Source organism: Pygoscelis adeliae, unplaced genomic scaffold (genome assembly GCF_000699105.1).
Source record: "Pygoscelis adeliae isolate BGI_AS28 unplaced genomic scaffold, ASM69910v1 Scaffold38, whole genome shotgun sequence".
In the NCBI taxonomy this organism is placed as follows: domain Eukaryota; kingdom Metazoa; phylum Chordata; class Aves; order Sphenisciformes; family Spheniscidae; genus Pygoscelis; species Pygoscelis adeliae.
This window is the reverse complement of record NW_008825614.1, coordinates 10,693,098-10,710,340: the sequence shown is the minus strand read 5'-3', so window position 1 is coordinate 10,710,340 and position 17,243 is coordinate 10,693,098. Positions and strand designations below refer to the sequence as shown.

At 50.4% G+C, this 17,243-nt stretch overlaps 1 protein-coding gene across 1 annotated transcript in view; it reads right to left on the bottom strand.

Annotated features, from left to right (window-relative positions):
• The window catches only part of SLC6A12 (solute carrier family 6 (neurotransmitter transporter), member 12), a 50,063-nt gene that overhangs the window by 31,185 nt on the left and 1,635 nt on the right, over positions 1-17,243 (bottom strand). Inside the window, exons 2-3 of the mRNA XM_009332897.1 lie at positions 13,000-13,082; positions 3,476-3,672 (exon numbers count right to left, since the gene is read on the bottom strand). Of these exons, the coding sequence (XP_009331172.1) occupies positions 3,476-3,668 (193 nt within the window). The 5' untranslated portion in view covers positions 3,669-3,672; positions 13,000-13,082. The remainder of the gene's footprint in view (positions 1-3,475; positions 3,673-12,999; positions 13,083-17,243) is intronic.

Below are 17,243 nucleotides of genomic sequence, written 5' to 3'. Positions count from 1 at the left end.
AAAGGAGTCCTTGTTTCATATAACCACATTTGTTCTGCCTTTCCCAGGAGTCACAGCAAAACTCCCACGTGCCCAGAGGATACAAACCTGGAGGCTGGTGACATTTCTTGCTAAGTAATAAATTTGCCGGGATATAAAATTGCTTGAAACATATTTCACATCAAATTTGAAAAGCAGTTTGCACCAGAAGAATGGAAATAGGGGAAGGGCAACAGAGTATCTTTCCATTATTTTCAAAATGAAAAAATTTAACTTCTCTCTTCAAATTAAATTTTTTATTAAAATAGCACTCAGATTAACCCTTGATGAAATGGAAGAGGAAGGGGAGAGAGAGCAGGTTTTTTTTCAGAAACAATGACCAACAAATATAATGCATCAGAAAAGATAAACCAAAAAAAGGGGAGGTTTAATGCCCTGTTCAGCTGTCTGAACCTTTTTTCCCTTCTTTTTGGTTCTGCTGCCAAACTGAAACACCTGATATTTTCGCTGTTCTGCTTAAAACTGCTCCTGAGATCTCAGTTTCACTGCTGACCTTCCTTCTAGCACCTCACAGTCTTTCTCCCCATCATTAGTGTAGGTTTTCACACTTTCTCTCCTCTCCAAAGAGGCCAAGGTGACTGCCTTCCTTGCTGGAACAACTGTCGAGGACTTGCCATCCCATACAGTAAACTTTGGGTCATGAGTACCTCCCATGCCAGTGTCTGGAGAGCACCTCGGCTGTTTGCAACAGAGATGAGGGCCCCTTTCTCAGCCAAACCAGATGTTGTCCCCCAGGCCCTTTCCACCCCTGCCAGCACAGGCATTCGCACTGAAATTCCTTCCCATGACAATTAGCAATACTTCCCTTTGTTTTTAAGCCAACAATGTTACAATAACAAACAACATCCAAATTTCCCCTAAACACAGCTGTGCTGTAGCTGCAGGGGACCTGGGGCCAGAGGGAGGGAGGCTGCTTCGCAGCGTCAGTCCAGGTTTGCAGAGCAGGGAATGGGAACTGCATGTGCTAAACTAGAGGCAGCTGCTGCTTTTGGTACTGTATGTACATCTATCTGCATGCCAAATCTGCAAGACAGCTTTATTATCCTGCACACACATGAGCCTTTCAGCAGGTTGCAGACCCTCTCCTCTGATACTATTTGTCCCAGAGGTTGATTCATTTTGGTCTCTGAGTAATGAGGGCTTTCTCACACCTCTATTGTCTTAACCTTCCCAGGGCAGTTACCAGCTGCAACTCCAGTTGTGATCTCCTCCCCAGTTTGCTGCTCCGCTGGAAAAGACTTGCCCTGAGAGGGGCCTCCAGAAACAGACCCTCTTTCCTGACAAGTCAGTAACAAGTTCGGGATGCTGAGCAATTAGATCAGGTTTGAAAGTGCAACCATAGGTAAGTTTACACTCAGTTGCTTTACAGCAACTTAGCACAGTTCTTTTTATGACATCTGTCTTTACGGCTTTATAACCATCTCACTATATAGGAAGGTGGAGAAAGATGACAGGACAGCAGTCTTCAGTTTGGGTCGGGGTATGTGTGTTGGGCAGGGGAGACATTTATCGGTGGAAAATGTCTTTTTTGCAATTTCAAGGACTTTTCAGTGGCGAGAATACCTTTGAGTGTCATGGGAAAGACAGTGCCTTGTCCCGTACTAGTTTGTTGGCCGTCTGGTTCCCTAGAGCACTAGAGAGAGAAATGTACCTTCTACAGTAGTAGCATACTTTCTGCAATGGCAGTGTGTGAGCTGTGAGGGAAGGACTCTCTCATCCTAATCTTTCCCAAGCCTAGCCTTGTTGGCCTCTGAATCACAGCCCTAGGTATTCCAGAGTAGTTTAATTTAAAAAAAAAAAAATATTCAATAGATATCTAAAATGAACAAAAGTAGCCTTTTCTCTTACACTAATTAGCATACAAATTGCAAGGACTACTGAACCAGATACCATAAGCATAAACTATGTGAAGATATCATCTGAGCTCAGGAAGGAATTTTCCATGCAAAAACCATGACTTCTCTCTCAAAACATCACTGCAGAATGGGCTGCTCAATCAGATGCACCACTAGTGTTTACTAACTCGTGCTGGTCTGATTTGCTCTTGGTGCCTCCAGTGCCTACCATTAAAACCTCAGAGAAGTAGACTGGAGGATCTGCTAGAAACCATCCCAGGTTCAAGAAAAACTCCTTCCATTTTCTTTAACCATCCTCTTATCCAACCCCCACTTGGTTCAGAGGAGACATTGTATTGACTCCTGCTTGATTTGGATAAGCTCCAGTAACAGCACAGGGGACAGGAATTTGGTAGTCCTGGGATGAACAACAGCTGAATCACTCATCCATTGGTGACAGATCACAGCACCTTGGGAAAGAAAGGCCTTTGTGGCATGGTCTGCAGAGAAAGGAAGTTTAAAGTGGGGGGAACATGCAAGGCCCAAAGCGTTATTTCAAGGTGTCTCTAGAGAACAAGAACAAAAGAGAAGTTATTGCTGTTTTTGACATGTAATTTATTATTCCTCCTTTTCTTTTATAAAGTTAGATTTTGATTCACCAAGAAAAGTTAGTGACAGTCAATTATTCCCTTCCTCTTTTCCAGTTTCATTTTATTGTTATGAGAAAATTTAATTTTTAACCATGTAATGATCTTATTCCAGTGTTATTGGGAAAGGAGAGTCACGCAAGAAACAAAAGAAAAGGGGAACAGACTCTTCCTGGGGATGGCTTTCGCTAGCAGTGGGTTGAGCACTGGGAGAACTGTTCCTGGGGAAGAGGTAGCAACGTCCTCCTTCTTCCTGTCCTCTGAGAAAATCCTTCACATGCATGTCCTCAGAGATGGCCCTTCCATCTTATATTTGCCTATTTGACAAGCCAAGGTGCTTCAGCGTTTGGTATCTGGCATACTCCCTCATTTCTTTAACTGATCGAGTTGTACTGACACAATAAAATACTGCATTTCTCTAATAACCACAGGGCAGCCAGCCCTGTGAGAGGAGCTGGTGGGAGATCAAGTGCCCTGGAGAAGGAAGCATGCACCCAGGTGCAAGGAAGGGGGTTCAAGGCCTTGGCAAGGATACCGGTGCCATCAAAGCCTTTCCTCCTCTGTAACAAGGGCCTGAGAGAGGTGGGGGTGACACAGGGTGGGAAAAGGGAATTACGTAGAATGAGATTGCTGCTGGCTTTTTGCCCACTCACAGTTTTCTGATAGTTTCAGAAGACCATCTGTCGCTCGAGATGCTCAAGAGCCTTGAAGAGTTACTAAAGTTCAATTCAGCATCCAAACTTGGGACAGCTGCTTTGAGAAACAGTACCCGCTAGGGAACTGGATTGACCCCTCAGCACTATTCCTCCTGGTTTTAGCAGGAGCTAACTTGCTGGAGGGAGGGCAAGGGAGTGCATGCAGGGGCACATGAGGCATAGGAGAAATGGGTCCTGGCACGCATGTATCTCGTCATGCCTACAGACCTAGGACCACTCATGCATGCTATGAACTTACCACCACCGTTCTTGTAGCAGAGGTACGGGAACCTCCACACGTTACCCAGACCGATGATCTCCCCAGCCACAGACAGCACAAATTCCATTTTGCTACTCCACTGGCCTCTCTCTTCCATTTCCTCCTTTTTTATCTCTTCAGGAACTGCAGTGGCCCCATTGGGCTCTCCTTCTTTAGCCGCAGCTCTTGTCATGGCTCTGTAGGACAGAGGAAAAAGAGAGCATGGGACATAGGGAGCTGCTGTGGGACACACTAGTTGGAAGAGGAGGGAGGGAACCAGTCACCACAACAGATGTGTTCCTAGTATGACCATGAGGTTCTCCTCATCTGGGGAAAATGGCTTATTTAGCATCAGGATGAAGCATTTTCCCCAGGTTATGTCTGTGGAACAGAAAGCCTGTTCTGAAGGGACAGAGGAAAAGTCACTGGTCAGGTGAGAAGGACACACCCGCATCACCCCTTCACTGGACTCACCCCCGAATTCACCCTTCCCCACCACAGGACCCTTCCTCATCCTTCTCAGCCCACCAGCCTTACTGTACCTCCAGCTGCCCCTCCGTACATTGACTAAAAGTTCTGCATCTCCACTGCTGCTGGAAACTTGGCTGGGACTTTGGAAATGGCAGTTCAGAGGAAAAGAAAAGGAGCTGGACCTGAAGCAGTGCATGGGGGCAGGAGTTTCCTTTCCCCATGTGCTTTATACAGCAACTGTCTTCTTCTGGAGTGGTTTCAGAGAGAAGGATAGAAATTTTGCAGACTAATAGTCTGAACAAGAATGGACAACCTACCATCTTATTTCAAGGTACTGCCAGGAACGCTGTCTTTGACCCCCTGGACACCATGTTACCATACAGCCTGCCACCTCAGCAAAACGCACACACATTTATTTGACTGAGACTCCCTTCAATAGCAAAGAGGCATGAGCAACAAACCTCCCCCTCCATGCCCAATCCTGCAAAGAATACAGAGCAAGGAAACAAAATCCCTGAGATGAGCAAAAGGACCTCATACTTGTGAGGTGTTTCAGGTCTGGGCAAGGGTGTACTAAGATTAGACAAGCTCAATTATTGCAGTGAAAAGGTTAGTAGGAAAAAGCCCAGCCATGGAAACACAGAGCAAAGTCACTGCTGGAGGAGGCACGTTGAACGTGGCTGGGCCTGTAGGGTGGTACAAGGAAGACGTTCTCCGGTCTATACTAAATCCTGAATTATGCTTAGCATCATCTTAATTAAGCAAAGTTAGTGGCTGCTTGTTACAAGATACAATTTTCTATCATACACAAAGTCCTTTAATTGGTTAGTTAATTTAAATCTAGCCAAAATTCACACAGATCAGATTCAATCTTCTTGTTGACAACATTTTCATATTGTTTACAGGCATTTGATTATGAGAAGAAACTAAAGTGTGAAGAGAGAAATCTTCCCTTGACGTAGCTAAAAAAATTCTCCTCAAAATCTTGCTCTAATGAGTTACCCAAGGTAGGGATGCACATGTGAGTCTGGCCAGAAAGCACAGACGTAACACGAGCAGGGTAACTGATGAACTATGCCAGGGAAGCCCTAACTGTAGCTACATCTCGCTGGTGGCATTACTGAGCAGAAGTTGGCCTTTGAAGGGGTGGTTGGCATCAGCAAGGGATACACATTTCCATGTTGGGATTAGGAAACGACACTGGAAACAAGCCTCTCCAAAGCAGCAGCATCGCATGCTAAAGGCTTCCATTCCTACCAGCTGCGAGTGCTAAGAAATCAGGGCTTTGTTCCTTCACGTTAACTTACAGATTCAGTTTGCTGGTGGTTTGACAGGTTTTTTAATAGCACATCTATCATTCCCTTGTTGCCTCCTAAGGGGACATCTCCATCTCCAGGGAGCAGCAGGGACAGCAATCTGCACCACCCACACTACTTAACTCTTCTTCCTCTGCCCCCGGATCTGCTCTGGACCACGTCAGCTTGCTCTCTCCCAGGCAAAGTCCAAGCACAGCTCTGGAGGTGGCTCAGTCCAGGGACCTCTCCCAGGCAGCACAATGAGCAAGACCTCACCACGCTTGATGCCCTCTATCCAATAGGACCACCAAACCTATCCATCAACCTTTTGCACCAGGATGGTGCATCAGGACCAGGATGGCAAACCATTTCCTCCCTCCTTGTGCCTAGTCTCTCTCCAGTCATCTCCCTCCAGGCTAGCATCAGGGTATAAGCCATCTCATGGGGACTAGGGACTACCAGGGAGTCTGAGCTTACTGGGAATAAAAGCAAGTGTGGTCCTAACATCAGACTGGCCCAGTAGCCTAGAAACACCATGGCACTTGTTTTGGTGTAGTTTTCAATGAGGCAAGGGGGAAGCAGGTTGGCCATGCTTGCACTTACTTCATACAAGACAGCATCATTACCACTGTGTCTCATTTGCTTCTGTAAGTTTCCCAGTGCAAATGAAATTATTTCCTAAATGCTAACCCTCTGGATATATCAGGCCCTGGGGCGAAGAAAGATGCTTGCATATGAAAAGACAACTTCTATTGAATGTTCATCACAAAGCAAGCAGTTTTTGGCACAAGGCATGTTTCCTCCCTCTGTCATTCAAGTAAAGAAAGGAAACCACATCTCACAGTGTAATACACCAATTGCTCTCTAAATGCCCATGGCAACAACAGTCTTTGTTCCCCCATCTGCCTTGGTGCTGAAGGGCCCATTCTATTCTCTTTGAAACCAGCAGCAGATTTCCACCGACTCTGAATGCAGGGGGCTGAATCCCATGCAAGGCATTAACACTGCCTTTAGTAAGAGGGGCTGCAGCAAGAACAGGGGAGCATAAACCATGGAGGAGGGCAGCCAGGGATCAGCAAAGACCATCCTCCAGGCTATGTAGCTGCCTCTTCAAAAACATTGCAGAAAGATTCTGGTCCCCTCTTAAATTTGAGAGGTTTTTAGAGTTATTTCCAATAAGGGCTTACACATAGGCAGTACCGCTGTGGGCACAACCAGTCTCAAGTGTCAAATGCAGATGCACCAGGGCACTAAGGAAGCAACCTCCCTTTTTTCCCCAGCCCCTGCCCTTTATGGTCCATACGCTGGAAAGCACCTATTTACTGGTATGGCTTGCGCTGCCCCAAACCCACCATGTACTACAGCACATGTGGATCTATGCTTGAGTGTGCTGCTGAAGCAGTTCTCCAACAGGCTTATACAAACCTCTAACCCCACATTTAAAGAAGGGTGCAACCCAGAAAGAAAGGCACACACCCTAAATGTTGGCTGGTGCAGAGCTAGCAGCTCTGCAGCTCACCAACAGCTCACCAGCATGGAGGTCCTCCCAGTGCCAACTTTGCCCCCTTCACTTAGCTCGCCTGCTGGGTTGGATCGGGAGGTGGAAACATCAGGTCCTCCGGCCAGTCTTTTCTCAGCTTCTGAAGCCTACGCAAGGCCCCTTTCCCCACTGCCTGCTTGCAGCAAGGCCTGCCAGCTGGCTAATCAGTTCATTCAGATGCTGCAGCACAGCCTCCTCATCTTTGAGAGGAGCAGAGCTTCACGCACTGTCAAATGTGAGAGAAAAAATAACACATACTTAATGAAATGTGTTTGATCTGTCACAGTCTTTGGCACGTTCCAATTTGCTGCAGTCCAGGGCACATTATCAAGTACAATGATGCTTAAGTCTGGGCTTATTGAGGATGTCATGAGAAGCTGACAGGAGAGGACTTAGCTAATTCTTTGCTTTTATTCTTTTAATGCAAGGTGGCTCCAAGAGCCAGCCATTATTTTTATTAATATTTGTGTTTTACCTGTTTTTGTGTTAGACCTGTTTCACACATGGGGACAGGGGAAGATCACAATCAGGGAGTCAGCACCTCTCACCTAACCCCAGGAAGGCAATGCCCTGAGTGCCAGCCCGCAGCCTCAACCCTGTCACCAGCCCCACCTCAGGGACACCTGGACCAGGGCTTTGGCTCTGCACCTGTCCTCTGACTCCTGAATAGGCCAACACAAAGCACAGAAGCTGGGACGCTGCAGTGGGGAACAGGGCTGGGACAAACACAGACCAGCAGGGCAGATGGGGCACTTGTGGCTTCATTTTCCTGTTTTAAAAAGGGGGAAAGCACCCTGGTTATGGAATCAAACCTTTTTAACTGGGAACAGGTGGTAGATTAAACCAGTGCCCAAAGTTTTGGCCCTTCGTGCCATGAGTGAGCTTCATCTTCTCCCTTCCCAGACAAAGCGACGCACAGCATTAGGCATTCCCACTACTTCCCTCTCTGCTTTGGCTGCTGTTTCTATGAGAAAGCCTATTCACACACCTCCTGGCTCTTTTCCTGAACATCTAATCCTACTGTGCCCCTGCCCTATATGTTCTCAGGCCAGATGGGGACTCAAATGACTTCTTGTTTCCAGCTAGGAACAATTTGGCTCTCCCACAGCTGCCACAGCCACCCATTGTGTTACATCCTCCCTGACAGGCAGACATTTTCTTCTCCCTTTGGATGCTCCTCTCCTCAGTACACGAGTTCAGAGAAAAGACTTTGCCCCTTGCTGTCTGCCTGCACTTTTTCTGCTGTTTCTTCACCAAAGTTTGGAGAAAAATCCTCTGACTCCTTCGTTCCCAGCCTCTTTTTTCCCTCTGCCATAAAGTTTTTCCAACTGTTAAGATGCCACCTGACGCAACCCACAGTCTACCCCTCTCCTGGACCCACTCAGCCATCACCACCACCACCTTCCCTCCTCAGCTCCCACTGACCTTGCCAGTCTCTTCTACAGAGGTGCCCTACTGTATTTTCAACCCTTTGAGGAGGTACTTTTTTCCAGGCCTGGAGTACCCTTTGCAGACATGACCCCCAGCCTGTCGTCTTCCCACAGAGAGGAGGGAGCTTCCTCTGTGCCCGGTGCAACAGGCAGCTCTGTATGAAACAGTACTGGACTTGGTACTGGGCTTGGTGCAGGGACACAGCCACATTTTTCTCCACGAGATTTATTGCTGAGAAAATAAGAATACACCTGGATTCCCCCAGGCACTGGAAAGAGAGCCGGCAGCATGTAGGCAGCCATAAACACAGACCACACCAACAAGTTCCCTTCTTCAGTATTTGAATGAGGTAGCCCAGTCTCCCCTTGGTCATGAATTTTGGGCTGTGTTTGTCCCAGACCTACCACCATGGGATCCTTCAAGTATGGCCACAAAAGGCAAGGAGAGCCAAGGACGCCTCTGAAGTGCTGTGGACACTCACCAGTTGGGTCTGATGTGCCAAACGCACAATGCAGAGATGCAGGAGAACAGTGTTTGTTGACTTTATTTGGGAATAAGCTGCAACTAAGCCGGGGAGGCAGGAATCAGAAAAAGAGGAGAATGAAAGTGTCCTTTGAAAGCAAATCATGGTGGTATCCTCAGCCTCTCCCAGGGCAAAAAGGGCTTATTCAGGGTTGCTCAGCTGAGACAAGGAACAAGAAAAAGATGAGAGACACGAAGGACAAGCCACCTAGCGTTTTGGCACCAGAGAAAGAAGCCATTAGAGATTCTCCTAAAGCTTTTCTTCCCGCAAACTTACTGCCTGTTCCCGACTGCCATCACACAGGAGCTCCTACTGCTAGGAAGTTAGCATCCTCCGTTTGACCTCTTCTGCTGTTTTATCTTAAGGCAAATGAGAGGAGTACAATCTCAAGAGTGAACAGTGAAACAGAGCGATCAGTGAACAGAGATGTCATTAAAAAGCAGCCAGTAACACTTATTAGAGGAAGCACAGTTTTAAAGCACCTTTGGACACTCGTAGGTGCTGCCTGAGCTGCAGAAGGCAGAATCACAGGTGACGCTGCAGACAGCTGCACTGCATTTATATTTCTTAGTTTCATTTTGAAACAAGCAGCGACCAAGCATGTAAACTGCAATTTAAGGCAGGGAGGGAGGAATCAGAAAGTAAGCAGGCTGGGCTGTGTTACAAAAGGAGGCGCAGGAGGACACAGAAAATTCTCAGGTTGCACAATGTGAGCCAGCAGTTAGTCCGCAACTGAAATCCTGCATTGCATTTCTATGGCGGGAGGCGGGGGCGGTTGTGGGAGCAGAGGCAGAAAATCAGGGCTCAGTGAGGAACAGCAGTGCCAAGGTACAGCTTAAGGAACAAACCTGGCTAGATTAGTGCATGGGGGTTGCTACTGGAATAGGTCGTATCTGCAAGATGGACAGGAAAATATTACCAGTAGAAGTGTTTTCCAGCCAATCTAAGAGCAGCTACGTGAGTAGGGACGGCTGCTTCAACCACGGCTGCTTCCAAACCCAAATGCTGCTGGAGAACAGCTCACTCCAGCTGCAAAAAGAAGAAAGGCAAGGGAAGATGTAGCAAGAGAAAAACCGACCAACTCCAGGATGGCAGTCAAAATTAAAATGCCTTTAATTTCAAGCTGTTGAAAGCTAGTTGGCTTCTTTACACCTTCTAATTAACTTCCAGGTTGTGTGGGCTGCAGGGCATTCTCAAAGCATCTGTTCAGCAAGGTTCATGGGGCACAGGAGGCTGTCACAAGGATCAGATCCTGCTTATATTTTCTCCAATGTGAAATAAGAGCAACGCTTCTGCAGTCACTGAGTTTGCCGCTTACTGACACCAGCAAGAGTGAGATAAGAAGCAACTGTGAGTTTACTAATGACATGTACATCTGTGATACAAGCTGCAAGGATTATAGAGTGTCATCCTTCAGAGCACACACACCCAGCTCAGGAGGGGACCAGATGGCTCCTGCCCTGTCCTCTGCTGCCAGGACAGGAGAGCCTCCCAAGTACCTAACGATGGCTGGACTTTCCTGAGGATCAGTGGCAAATCCCTTGCTAAAAGCAGTGTAGGCTGTTGTTCTCAGTGCCAGTTCAGTCTCTGTTGATGTCCGTGGCTCACCATCCCCACTCTGGGCTACAGAGATACAGAGGTGGTTTCTTACTTCAGCCTAGAAAAAAATCAAGACTAACTGATGAAGTCCATGAATGGGGTGTAAATATGATCAGAAACCAGCCTTTGCCTTTGCATCAAACCAGATACTCTCAAGACCTCCACTCAGCCCATAGTCTGGTCGTATCCGCTGTCACATAGCAGGAGCATGCAACCACGGCAGAATCCATCTTTCTTACAGAGCACCACAGCAACAGGTCTCCTACAGACACAGAGCCAGCCTGGCCCCAGCCTGGCCCCAGTGGAGCCCCTAGAGCCACCCACCTGGTGGCTGGAGGTGTCTGGCCAAAGCCCTGCAGCTGCATCGGGCTTGCTCAGAGGTCCTTGTGCACAACTGAAGTGTGGGGACAGCATGGCTCCTGTCACTGGCTGGAGGAGCGGAGCAGGTGAACGGCACAGAGGCTGAAAGCCACGCTGCTCCGGCACCCGCTCTGCAAACAGGCGCAGCAGGGGCACGGCCGGGCAGCGACCTGTGGTGCAGCGCAGAGGTGCCCCACAGGGACAGGACAGAGTCCGCAGGAGAGGACATGGTGGGTTACAGAGCTGCCACCTCACTGGGGCAGCAAATTCACAGAGCAAGGCAGGCCACCTGGCAGTCCTGGGCAGGTCAGGTGAAGGGAGGGAGGCTGCCAGCCCCCAGCACTGTGGCTTGGCCACCTGCTGCTGACCCAGGTCAGCCTGAGGCTGGAGGCCGAGGGGTTAGGGAAGGGTGGGCAGCAAAGCAGCTACCCTCTGCAGGTGCATGCGGGCCCAACACAAAAATCCTAACCTCTGCAGTGCCTAAAATCTGAACCTTGCAGTTGCTTCCCTGGGGCTGCTGCTTTGGGGCAGGAGAGCAGAGGAGCCAGCACCGCTGGTAGCCAACGTCTCCAAAAGTCTGCGGTTCAGAGGCGGGAGAATAGCACAGGGGATCTGGCATCATGCTGCTCTAGGCACTTCTAGCTAAACTCCCCCAGGCAGGCACACCCTGCCTAACCTCCTGAAAGCACAGCCTGGGGGCACTTGCTATCAGAGTGATGAGAAACGGGGAGCACGGGGGAAGAGTACTCAAGCAAAACTCTTCTGAAAGGCAGGTGAGGTTATGGCATGACATGTTACCTTATGCATCCCAGCATGGAGGATGAGGGGAGCCAAGAGCTTATTTGGCAGAACCCAGTGCCTCGGCACAGACACGTGCGCAGCCATCGCAGAGCAGCAGAGCAGTGCTGCATGGGCTCCCCGCCATGACCGTCCCCGCACCAAGCTCCCAGTTCAGCCCTGCACAGGGAGCCCAGCACACCGCACCCTGGTCAGGTGCAGGCTGGAGAACTACCTGGCTGACCCTGGGCAGGCTCAGCCATCCTCCAGTTGGTGCACAGGACGAGGCACATCAGGTGAAATCGGGACAGGCAGAGGTGCATGCAGACTATGAGTCTAGCAGTGCCGTAACCCCTTCCTAGCAGTGCCTGCTGTAACACAGCACTGCAATGCAATGGGACTGCATCCCACCTGCACCCTCCGAGAGGCAAGGTATCTGCTCTCCAACCTGGGGCACCAAAACTTTCCTATAGCCCTGCCCAGGAGCACGGGCAGGTAGAGATAAGGTGCAGGGCTTGTTAGCCTGCCCTCTGCAAGGACCACTTCTGCACCCGTGAATCCAGCAAAGTTGGGCTGTTGCAGAGCTGCAAAGGTCAGGTCCAAGGTTCAGCCTCGTGTATCAGCAGCTGTCAAAGAGGAAAAACTGGGGCAATGGCATTTCCAATGGCATTGGATGAAACCCCTGATTAGTAGTGATTACTTTAAAAGCACTGTTGATTTAAGGAGACACAGATCAGGTGTTATGAAACCCCCATGTGTTCTGCCTGGGTTTGTTCGCAAATATGCCCACAGATCCCTAGAGTTTAGCACATGCACAAACTGTGTTGTCTCCCTGCCTTACTCCTTTTTTTTTGTTCCCTCACGGGAACAAATTTGATGAAGCCTCTGAGGCAAGAACAAGGAGCACACTCCCAGACACATCTTTTAGAGCTGCAGCCCCCAAGTCAATGCACCAGGGTCAGCACCTCTGCAGGGCAGCACAGGAGGAGAGGGAGTCACTGCCTCGTGTTTGCAGGAGCTGAAATGCCTACAGCCTACCTCATTCCTAGCACCTTTCCTCCTGTACCTATTACCATCTAGCCATCGCTGCCCTTCATCCCCGTCCCTGTCTGGCCCACTCTCATCTCTCTTCTCAATCTTTCTGCTGTCTGAGTCCTTTTCTTTCTCTCTCTCTGCTGCCACAACCTTCAGTACCAATTACCCATCCTTCAGGCATCCCTTTGCTCTGCAGCTTCCCAGCAGCCCCCCAGCAGCATCTCTGCTTGTCCTCTCCTATAGGAACCATTGAAATAAAAACCTCTCCCTTGGGTTGATCCAAACTGACTATTTGCTCCCCATCCTCCAGCTCTCTCTTCCTTTGCTTAATGTTGGGAAGCTTTTCCCCTTGCAGATTTGCTGGCCCGCTCCCCAGAGCACGGCAGGCAGCTGGCACGCAGCAGCTGGCTGCGGGAGGACCGGAGACACCAGCATTCCTAGCGTGACACACACATCCAGACAGATCTGCTCAACGAGCAAACGCCCAACTCACCTGAACCCAGCACAGGTCTCCCCCAGGCAAGCCCGTCCCGTCCTGTCCTGATCCGTCCCACTGGAGTCCAGGCAGGGAATCCACTGAGCGCCAAAGAGAAACAGCAAGAGTTAAGGCAAAGACTCCCCTCTCTCCTCCTCCCGTCCCTCCCCCTCCACCAGCTCCCCCCACCAAATTATCACCCAGCTCACTTGTGGGTGGTGGGATTGCAGGAAGGGAGGTGCATCAGGGCGGGAGCACTTTCTCCCCAGCTCCCTTACAACATACACCTCTCCAGACCTTGAACTGTGGCCCTGACATGAAAGCAAGAAAAGAAAGCCACGGTCGGGCAGGGTAAAGGCCCAGAGTTTGCAAAGATCAACCGCAGCAGTCAGTGGAGTGACTCCAGGTCCTCTCGACCTCAGCGGGAGGGAGCTATCCCCTTGCAGACCCCATGGCATGGCCCAGGCTGGCTGCCGCACGCCCCCACTGCTCTAGGGCTCCAGCACTAAGTGGGACAGTGGCATCCCTTAAAATCATCCTGCAAACGTGCAGAACGAATTGTCTCCCTCTCCAGGGACCACTACACTAAACCTGCTTCAACAGCCAAGCTCAAGGCTCACCGACACCATCACGCAGACGGAGCAAAAGGCTCCGTGGAGGGGGGACATTTGTCCCGGGCTCACGCAGACCCCTCTGTGCCTGTGCCGTACGCTGAGAGTACAAACACAGCTCATAGGAGAGAGCTCTGTCAGCAGGGAGAGATACTGCCAGAATCTTTATTTTTATAGTGTTTGTTTGCTCGTTAGAAGCAAGCAATCCCTCTGTGCCTTTGCCCTGGCAGCTTTCTTTGTATCCACCTCAGCCTCAATGCACTTATCCAGGGCTTCTTGTGACCAACACCAGCAGCAGGCATTCCAATTACGCCATTTTTCTCAAAATAGTTCAGCTCAGATTTTTTTTTTAATGTTATGTTTAATGCTATTACTGTTTTGTCTTTTGCTTTGTCTGTTAATGTGCCTGCCAAATTCCTATTGACCTTTTCATGTACCCATGTGGTCAAACCACAGCAGCACACGGGATGGAAGCTAGGACACATCCAGCACATGCTCCGATCTGCTTGCCTGTGTCAGAGCTCACCAGATGAGCATCCCCCAGCCCCCTCAGTGGGAAACCTGGGAGCTGACAAAAGCCCTCACCGCCACACAGTGGGGAAGTGGTAGGTTTATGTGCCTGCACACTCTATAGAGGTCATTTGTAATGTTGTCTCAAAAAAATCCTCCATGGGTGCCAGAAGCCAGGGAATCAGATCACGTTAGAGCATGCTGGATTGCCCTGGGGACAAGTGATGCTGGAGACATGCGTGAAGGGAGTCACTCTTGTGCCTGGTGGGATCCTCAGGATAAACCACTGAGGCCAGCGCTGGAGGCAGTAGGGGAAAACATCTCCTTCTACTTTGAGGGTGTTTATTTACTACCTCAGCTGACACTGGGGGCAGCTGGTCTGAGCCCACGCTGCTGGGCAGTGCAAAGAGGGGGCAGAGCAGCTCAGGGTGAGCGCTGGAGGATGTCCCCGGGGCTGGGGAGCTCTGAGCCAGCCCAGCCCTGTCTCAGAGGCCCCATGTGGGCAATGGGGCCATGAGGGCGGGCAGAGGGCTGGGGTGGCAGTTGGAGCAGGCAATGCCTCTTCACAGGCAGCCAGAGACAATGTGCAGTACCCAGTTTCCAGGATTTCCAAGCGTGCTATTTTTCAAAGCCCTGGCTTTCGCCTACCATTTGGGCTGGTTGAGTGGATCGGTCCCATACCCAAAGAAATACAGGCTGCTTCTTCCTTTGCGTGGGCTGGGATCAATATCAGAGGGGCCAGGCTCCATCTTCTGCCTTTTGGGGGCTGTCTCTGAAGTCCTGAAAGACTGCAGGGTGAACATCATGTGCTGGCTACGCAACACAGGCACTGCATTGCCTCCATCCCTACTAATGAAGGACAGTGCCGCTGCCCGTCCTGCCACAGAGGACTGGTGTGACCCAGCGCAGCTGGGGAAAAGGTGCAGTAGAGGTTATCCAGATATGAAAAGGGGATTGAGATAAGCCTAGGTAAGCAGAGCTGACCTAAAAACTTGATTTATCCACACTGAAGTGTTTCACAGGAACATCACAGTTTTTTGCAAAACTGTAGATGGGGAATGACCTGTGACATTAAGGTAAAAATAAGGAAGTCAACCTAAATGAAAACTTTATCCAGCAATGTGTGAAAATCATTCTCCAGCAGGAAAAAAGGCTGCTATTTCTGCTTTCCAGCCCAGAAGGTGCCAGAAGTTACACTCAGGCTTCAGAGTTTCCCACCAGGCAATAATTCACTGTGTTTTTAAATCCTGCTACGGGCATGGGGCACATCTATCCCACTGCGGCAGCCTCAACGTGAGGGATTGCACTAGTGTGACGGCCCAGACTGAAAACCAGAAATCACCTTCTGTCCGGCTCAGCTGTGGGGGAGTAGAGACTGTGCTCAGCCCCGTCCCAGGAGAGGGCAAGGGAAGGGGGTGACGCACTCCCTGACCACTAATTGCCACCTTCGCTGGGAGACAGCCCCTGAGCAGGCACCCTGGGCTGCGCAGCTGTGTAGATAGGACAGGGCTGCTAAAGGATGCGGCAATCTGACTGCAGGTCTCCCCACGGCACGGGTTCCTCCTCCACCGTTGCCACAGGCGGAGGCAAGCTTCCCACAGGGGCTAACAGAGGGATTATGTGGCAGGATGCGAATTTGTGAGCAAGAGCAACAAGAGGAGCCACAACCAAGGCTGAGCCAGCACAGGGGACAGACACCGGCCAGGATGAGCCCTGGGGGCTTCTGGGGGGGGATAAATGCCAACCCTAGGAAAGGTGTCTTGATACAGGGATACGGAGGGAGCTGGCGGGGGGAAGAAGCAGCCCTGCTGGTGGCAGGGATGGGGAGAGTGTGGGTGAGGCTGCTCTTAAACACTCCATGCCCAAAAGGGAAGCGCTGCTTGCGATAAATCCTGGAAAAGTTCAAAGCACCCCCGTCTCCAGCCACTCCCAAAGCAGCAAGAACCCCCCTCAGAGCTAGGCCCCCCCCCATGTGTGGCTCTGACACCGGCAGCACTCAGCTCTCCGTAGCCCTCCCCACAGTGAATCCCGAGGCACTTTGCAAAGGAAGGAATGGCATCATCTAATTTTGCAGGCAGGAAAACCATGACAAGAGGAAGCCCCATTGCTGTGCACAAGGGGCAGCACCCTTCTCGCTGGTAGGTCCTGCACGTGGCCTTGAGCTGTAGGATACTCCCCGGCCTTGAAGTCAACGGGCTTGCCACATGGCTAGTCCCACCCTGCCCAGTGACTGAGGTTTGGCTGCCTTTGCCATTTCCAGCCATGTTGATCCTGACTCCCCGGCCTTGAAGTCAACGGGCTTGCCACATGGCTAGTCCCACCCTGCCCAGTGACTGAGGTTTGGCTGCCCTTGGCATTTCCAGCCATGTTGATCCTGCTGCCCTGAGGATCTAACTGATGGGGATGGGCTTCCCCACACCACTGAGCTCACTGGGAGCCACCTAGGAGGGGGCTGCCCCGAGTACACACAGGGTGCACAGGAGGAATGGGAAAGCACTGCTGTCCCACCACACAAAAAGGAGAGTTTATGACCTTTGGAAGAAGGGGCAGGCAACTCAGGAGGACTACAAGGATGTCGTGAGGTTATGCAGGGAGAAAATTAGAGGGGCCAAAGCCCAACTAGAACTTAGTCTGGCTACTGCCATAAAAAACAATAAAAAATGTTTCTGTAAACACATTAGCAACAAAAGGAGGGCTTAGGAGAATCTCCAGTCTTTATTGGATGCAGGGGGAAACATAGTGACAAAGGATGAGGAAGACGCTGAGGTACTTAATGTCTTCTTTGCCTCAGTCTTTAATAGTAAGACCAGTTGCTCCCTGAGTACCCAGCACCCTGAGCTGGAAGACAGGGACAGGGAGAAGAATGAAACCCCCATAATCCAAGGGGAAATGGTTAGTGACCTGCTCCACCACTTAGACACACACAGGTCTATGGGGCCAGATGGGATCCACCCAAGGGTACTGAGGGAGCTGGCAGAAGTGCTCACCAAGACACTTTCAATCCTTTATCAGCAGTCCTGGCTAACTGGGGGAGGTCCCAGTTGACTGGAAGTTAGCAAATGTGACACACATCTACAAGAAGGGCCGGAAGGAGGATCCGGGGAACTACAGGCCTGTCAGCCTGACCTCGGTGCCAGGGAA